This window comes from Echinops telfairi, unplaced genomic scaffold (assembly GCF_000313985.2).
Source record: "Echinops telfairi isolate 266 unplaced genomic scaffold, ASM31398v2 ScPeMD7_7416;HRSCAF=8454, whole genome shotgun sequence".
NCBI lineage: Eukaryota > Metazoa > Chordata > Mammalia > Afrosoricida > Tenrecidae > Echinops > Echinops telfairi.
Window position 1 is genome coordinate 4,261,148 of NW_022111316.1, and position 7,684 is coordinate 4,268,831.

The 7,684-nt window shown below is 40.1% G+C and overlaps 1 protein-coding gene across 1 annotated transcript; it reads left to right on the forward strand.

Annotated features, from left to right (window-relative positions):
- Positions 1 to 5,536: 5,536 nt before the first annotated feature.
- Positions 5,537 to 6,487, forward strand: LOC101648426 (olfactory receptor 9I1). The gene has a single exon (XM_004714969.1). The coding sequence runs from the start codon at positions 5,537 to 5,539 to the stop codon at positions 6,485 to 6,487; it is 951 nt and encodes a 316-aa protein (XP_004715026.1).
- Positions 6,488 to 7,684: the final 1,197 nt, after the last annotated feature.

The following is a 7,684-nucleotide window of genomic DNA, read 5'->3' on the forward strand; positions in this document are numbered from 1 at the left end:
TGCCCTGCGTTCCATAGGATTGGGTCTATTCTCTGCCACCGAGTAAATTCCAACTCATATAGGACAGGGTAGAACAGCCCTCGTGTGCTTGCAAGACTCTAACTCTTTAAACTCACTGCCATGGAGTCAATTCTAACTCACGATGAACTTGAGGGCAAGCTAGGACTGCCCCGTGGACTTCCGAGATTGTCACTCTTTGTGGGAGTAGAGAGCCTCATCTTTCTCCCTCAGAAGGGCTGGTGGTTTCAAACTGCTCACCTTGCAGTTAGCATCCCAATGCTTAACCACTGGACCACCAGGGCTCCTTAGGATTATGCTTAAGGAACTGTAAATCAATTGAAACAGTGTTCTTATATTTTAGTTATCTAATTGGTATTGTTAGATATTGTCAAGTTGGTTCCAACTCACAGCAACACCATGTAGAGCAGTTTCAAATCACAGTTATGTTCGAGCCCAGTGTTACAACCAAGGTGCCCATCCATCTCCCGGAGGATATTCCCTTTTCTCACTGATCTTGGTCCTGATGCTTAACATTTCCAATTTATGTAAGACAACATCTTCTCACCATTGCTTCTAAGTAGCATTCTGAATCTACTTCTTCTAACATTGATTGTTTGCTCATCTAGCAGCCCACGGTGTATAATAGTTGGCAGTAAATAGTACCCATTTTTCAAATAGGAAAACTCTTTCAAGCCTCACTTAGCCCCCATACCTAGGTATACAAAATGCACAGGTGTGAGAGACTTATATTACTGACAAGGCCCTCAGTGAGATGGATTGACACAGTGGCTGCAACAATGGGCTCCAGCAAATGAGCAATTGTGAGGATGGCACAAAGAAGTAGGGTTTCCTTCTTTGGGAATATGGTTGCTATGGGTCGGAAGCAATTCAATGATGCCTCAAAGTAACAGTATAGCCCCACCACTTTTCAGAGCAGAAATTAAAGCTCAAAGAAAAAAAGTAAATGTTTGAAGCTTACACGAGTTAGTCCCAGTCCTAAACATGACATCTATGATGCTTGACCACACCAACAGAGACATCTGAAGAAACTAACTAATCACCAAACCCTGCCGTTAGAGTAAGTGGTTAGCTGGGATGCAGGATGAAGAATGACCCTAAGAAGTTACATTTTATGATAAACAAGGGGTTCCCTGCCCACAAAGGAATTTTTTTCAAAACTATGTATTTAATTTTTTTAAGAAACAATTTTATTACCTTCAAAGTACTCTCCATTACATGTATTACATTTGTCAAATCTGCTATTCCATTCTTGGAAACATTTTTCAAATTCATCTGTTTGGATGGCTGACAAGACTTCCCTCATTTTTTTTTTCACCTCTCCTATGTCATCAAATCACTCTCCTTTCCTGTCTCTCTTTATTCACAGAAACTAAAAGAAGCCTCGCGGAGCGAGGTCAGGGGAGTAAGGTGTGTGGGACAAGAGACGTACTGGTTTTTGCCAAAAACTGGTGCACTCAGATGCATGAGCAGGTGCATTGTCCTGGTGACAAAACCTGTCCCCCATCTGAAATAAATCAGGCATTTTTTTGTCACACACCATTGCATAATCTTTTCAGAACTCTAAATAGAAAGCTTGATTAACAATCTGACCTAGTGGAACAAACTTCAAATGCATTACAAGTCAACATTTTCTTCCATTCTGGAGGTTAACAGATGTCCAGAATGAGGTTTGTCATTAATCAAGATTTCACCTCTTTTGAAATGAGAAAACTACTCGTACAATTGAGTTTTTCCCATAGTGCTGTCCTTGTAAGGTGTGTTCAACAGTTTCTGCAGCATTTTCCCAAGCAGGAAACAAAATTTCATAGCCACCAGCTGTTCTTTTAAATCGGCCATCACAAAAAACAAGATTGCAGCGAAACTGCTTTCATGAAAAAATTCACTGTGACCAGAGGGAACATTCCCAGGCAACCGCACTGGGTGCACTAACTCAGAGTGAGTTGCTCAATGCTCACCTAGCAGGAAAAATGCATAGTATGAAGGCCCCCACTCCACCCAGCACAATTACAGTTAGGGCGTACTCCCTCATATGACCACTGATTTGAGTTGGAGGAGGTCTCTAACCCAAGGGCAGCATTCACTAGGCCTAATGGAATTGTGCCCCTCTTCCCACAAAGAGAGTAAAGTTATTATGATGATTCTTCAGGTATCTGGATTGACTGGAGACTTCATCACAAATTCAGATCCTCTTGCTGATAGGTCTCAGAGGAATTAGAACTCAGGTGGGAGAGAAATCTCACAGTTATTTGTGCCAACTATGCCCAAGCTTGCAAGCAACTAATTCTTTGACTTTTTTACTTTCAGCCTTTCTGAGGGTCTGTTTTACTAACTCGAGGTTAATGAAAGTGTCAATCATGTGCATTTCACAGGGGTATGGAGGATATTCATGAGTTTGAAAATGTTTAAAATAATAAACAGGCATCATGAAGAGCAGTTTTTATTACTATGGATCTTGTCAAAAATGACAATCTACATGTTACTACAGCAAAGAGAATTCCTAGTTGTGCTATAAGGGATGGAGTCTTTAAAAATAATCCAACTTTGATGTTCATGGATTCGACAGGGTATCTGGATGATATAATGTTCATAGCCAGGGAGTTCATTATAGATACAAGGACTCTGAATTAGCAAAGTCTTGCCTGAGAAGATTGTGGAGATATTAATGAGGAAGCCAAGCAAACCATCCAGGAGGGTGTGATAAAGTAATGAATTCAGGAGACTTTGGTATGAAGACTGAATCTAAACACTGAAATGGAAGTCAAAAAATAACTTTAAATGTCTGGTCTCAGTTTCTCATTTTCAAATAAGCTTGTCACTTCTTCCATGTGATTGTTGGAAGAAATCCATAAAATATTGTATGTCGAAGGTCCTATTACAGTACAGCTGTCTTGGAAGAAAAGTTATATGATCCTGACTTTCCTTGCAAAAGTTCACAGAAAAACACTCAGAACTTAGCATCTTTCATGGACTTGGAATGGTTCGATGTGACTCAAATGATTACATAGCAATTTTAATAGAAATGTATTAAATGAAAAAATACCATGACTTAAAAGAAACCATGCCATAACTATCCTAAGCAATTAGGGATTAAGTATTCATTTGACTCGATGCTTGAAAGCATATACTAGAAGAAATTGACATTTTTTTCTTTACATATTTTTCAGAAAACAATGTACGTGTCACCATAATAAGCACCAATTACTATTTCCTGAATTAACTCATATGCAAAGTACAGAAGATTTAACAGGAATAGCAGATATAGTTGAAAGAAGGGGGTGGTATTTTTGGTTGTTTTGTTTTGCTTTTTTTAATGGGACAAAGAAGATGGAGAAAAGAAAGGTGGAATAAATTCTTCATCCAAGTCAGTGACACTTCAGATCTAGTCACTCAATTATTGAAACAAAGAATTAGAGATGCAAATATATTATTTAAAGTATATGGACTAAGGGAGGCTTGGAAGAAATGTCCTAATATCTGTCCTATTTTAAAGTATGAAAATCCATAAAAGGTCTAAAGAGCGCATTATAATAAAGTTTATATGAGAAAATACATTTTCTTCCAGAACAGGAAGTCAATACATACTATCTAAAATTAATGATGATAATGTGATATGGCTCTTTCTGGGTGCCAGGCACAGCTCAACACCTTTTACAATTACTAACTTATCTACTACTCAAAATAACACTATGACATTTTTTTTCAGACTATGCATAAGGAAATTAAAGAAGAAAAGATTAGATAACGTGCCTAAAGACTTACAACTAGATGAGCAGGCCCACAAGTTTGAACACACTTTTAATCATGGTGATTTAAATTACCGAAATGAAAATCGATATGGTATATTGAAGAGGATGACATCTGAGCAAGGAGAGTGAATGTTAGGTGGCGAAAAAGACTTTTAGCTTTCATTTGATGCCATTCTAACTAGTCTTGAACCAAAAAAAAGTACGTTCAAATAATTACATAAGAAAAAGAAACTGTATTAAGGTGTAATCTGAGAGAATAGTCAACATCAAAAGTAGATGACCTTCCAATTTCTGAAAGTCTTTCATGAGAAGGGATTAGAATTGTAACTATGGAAAGTATAAAACAAAGGCTAATGCGTGGGTGGTACAGGGAGAGAGAATGTGGTTCAGAAAGAAATGAACACCTAGGGCTGTCCAATGAAAGAGCCTCACACAGTACAGTGAATATAGACATTTTAGCCGTTGTTTTTGTAAATCCCACCAAACAAGTTTTGTCCTGTTGGGTCTGAATAAGAGACATAGAGAAAGATACTGAAAGGATTCAGCTGTGAATGACTGTGAACAGGGTTAATTGTGACTGCTTACAGTCACAACTTGCACATACAATGAGGAAATTGGTCAGTTACCATCCTCCTGTGTTTAAATGGAGCCATCTCAGAAGCAGAAAGGGAGGTTTCACTACTAGCAAGTGACATGAATGAGGAACGAAATGTGTTCACTAGCACCAAGATCCCTCTGCACGGAAACTCTTTGATCCAGGAAACAGCTGAGACAAGAGACAGTAACAGATGAGGGGTAGCAGTGGCAGCAACACAACGGAGAGCCAGAGCTGTGACTTCTCAGGCCACAGAACAAGGAGAGTTACTTGTGGTATGGGGTGCCAGCGGATACTTAATTGGGAGAGCTAGCTGTTGACCCAGAGATTTAGAGCTCATTGCTTTCAGGCAGAGGCTTAAGATGGAAGTACATGCCCTCTGGGTATTTACTGGCATCTCTAAAGCAGCTTTGGAGTGGGGTAGATCCAAGACAAGAGATTGGGGATGGAGGGAGGCCTGCCTGCAGGGATATCAGGAAATAGATTGTCCTGAGGGAACAGCTATATCACAAATTTCTCTCACGTGAGTTACAATCCGTTAACTTCCCTAATAAACTCAATGGTCATGAGTATTCTCTGTGAGTTCTACATGGCCATTGCAGTGAATTGGCAAACACTGAGCAGTGGTGAAAGCTGTGGGAGGGATGGTTGTTATCAGAAATTGTAAAAAGGTGTTAGAGTGATGGCATGCCTGGCACCACCGTCAGAAGAATCAGCCTTGGGAAGCTGATGCCCATACTGACGATTTAGTTGCTTCTCCTTGAGAAGTCAGACAAGGTCAGGTGCAACCTCTGCATCACGTATTTGACACAGCTCCTGGATGACCACATGATGGTTATACCCTAAAGGAGACTGTACAATTCCATGGGGTTTAGAATAGCTGCCGTCAGGATCACTTCCAAATATGAACATCTGTGTGTCTCTTACTCTTGTAGGAATGTTCAAATATGAGCAAGAACAATTTGAATAGAAGCACAACTTAAGGCTCAGCTTCATGAAATGCATAAAAAGAAATCAGAACTCCAAGGAGAATCAAGCAGGTACATTATGAAAATTAAGCTCTTTGAGGTTGACCCAGAAATGTAACTCATACTTCAATCACAGAAAGAATTTGACCTTCAATTCTGAAATTGCTTTTTAATTTCATTCTTCGTCTTAGACCAATATTCCACCCATGGCCAAGTATAATCTCACCACAGTAACTGAGTTCATCCTCGTGGGCTTTGCCAATCACCCCAATTTAGAGATTCCCCTCTTCATGGTATTTCTGAGTTTCTATCTAGTCACCCTTCTGGGGAATGTGGGGATGGTCGTTTTGATCCACCTAGATGCCCATCTCCACACTCCAATGTACTTCTTCCTGAGCCATCTTTCCCTCTTGGACGCCTGCTATTCTTCAGTCATCACTCCTCAGATCCTGGCCACACTGTCCACAGGCAAGACAACTGTCTCTTATGGCCAATGTGCTGCCCAGTTCTTTTTTTTCACCATCTGTGCAAGTACCGAGTGTTTCCTGCTGGCAGTAATGGCCTATGACCGTTATGTTGCCATTAGAAACCCACTGCTTTATACTGTGGCCATGAATCCCAGAATCTGCTGGAGTTTGGTAGTAGGAGCCTACGTGTGTGGTGTGTCAGGGGCCATACTGCGTACCGCATGTACCTTCACCCTCACCTTCTGTGATGACAATCAGATCAACTTCTTCTTCTGTGACCTCCCACCCCTGCTTAAGCTCGCCTGCAGTGACACAAGAAGCATGGAGATTATCATTGTTTTCTTTGGCAACTTTGTGATCGTGGTCAATGCTTTGGTCATCCTGATTTCCTATCTGTTCATCATCAAGGCCATCCTAAAGATGAAATCTTCAGGTGGCAGGGCCAAAACTTTCTCTACATGCGTGTCCCACCTCACGGCTGTGGCCCTCTTCTTTGGGACTCTCACCTTCATGTATATACGGAGTGGCTCAGAAAAATCCCTGGAAGAAGACAAGGTCGTGTCTGTCTTCTACACTGTGGTCATCCCCATGCTCAACCCTCTGATCTACAGCTTGAGAAACAAGGATGTGAAAGATGCCTTCAGAAAGGTCACTGGGAGATTCCAGCTGGCCCAGAGCATGTTAGTCTAAGTAGCTGGATATTCTAAAATGCATTAATACTATACATAACCTATATGCAAAATATAAGGCATATAGATTCTATTTATCACTCATTCAAACAACAAATGTGATTAAATTTGTTTCTGCCAATTATATGGTACTTTCTTCATTATCTCCTCTCTTGCTCATAGTATATCCATCCTCTCTCAGCACCTACCAGCCTCATGTAACTTTCTAACATCATACTTTATGAATTTTCTGGGGGCCTAAGGGGCATTGTGTTTATCTCATTCTGCTCCAATAATCTTTACACACATGCTAGACATCCTGCAGAGAGTTACTTAGACTCTTCTAGTCACAATCTTCACAACTCCCACCAAAGGACTGGGCAATACAACAAAGTAAGTGTCTGTGGCCCACAAAGGAGGGTGGCATGACACCATTGAAAGGGATTTTTTTTTTTGTAGCTCCATGCAGTTGTGTTGTGTTGTGTTGTGTTGTGTTGACTCATAGCAAATCTCTGTCCAACAGAAAGAAATAGTTCTCCGTCCTGCATCATCTACACAATTGCTGTTATGTTGGAATCCATCGTTGTAGCCACTATATCAATCCATGACATGTAAGGTCTTATTATTTTTGCTGATCCTCTATTTAACTAAGCATGATGTCCTTCCTCAGGAACTGGTCCCTCCTGATAACCTGTTCAAAGTATGTGAGATGAAATATTTCCATCCTTGCTTCTAAGGAGCATTCTGGCTGTATACTTCCAAGACAGATTTGTTTATTCTCCTGACCGTTCATGGTATATTCAATAATTTTGCCAGCACCATAACTCAAAGGCATCCATTCTTCTTCAGTTATCCTCATTCACTGTGTATCTTTCATATGCATATGGGGCAGTTGAAAGTACCATGGTGTACAATATTATCTTGGTCAGTTAACTTCCCTCTTGACCCAACCGGAAGTTGTTTTAAGCTGAAATATTTCTCACTTGTTCCACAACAGAAATTCCTTATATGGCTTGTTTAATGTTGTTAGTGGTCTTTCATGTCTCTCTTTACTTTTTTTAATCCTTATATTATCATTATTTTGTCTTTCTGTTTCATTTCATTTTTGTTTATTATTGTTCCTGTTAGTTTCCCCAGTTTATGAGGCACAGAATGAGTGGATGCATAGAGACAATAACTGATGGAATGGTTGATTGGGTACGAAGAGAGGGATGTGGGA

Coding starts and splice junctions, on each gene's coding strand:
- LOC101648426 (XM_004714969.1), top strand. CDS start 5,537: ATGGCCAAGTATAATCTCACCACAGTAACTGAGTTCATCCTCGTGGGC.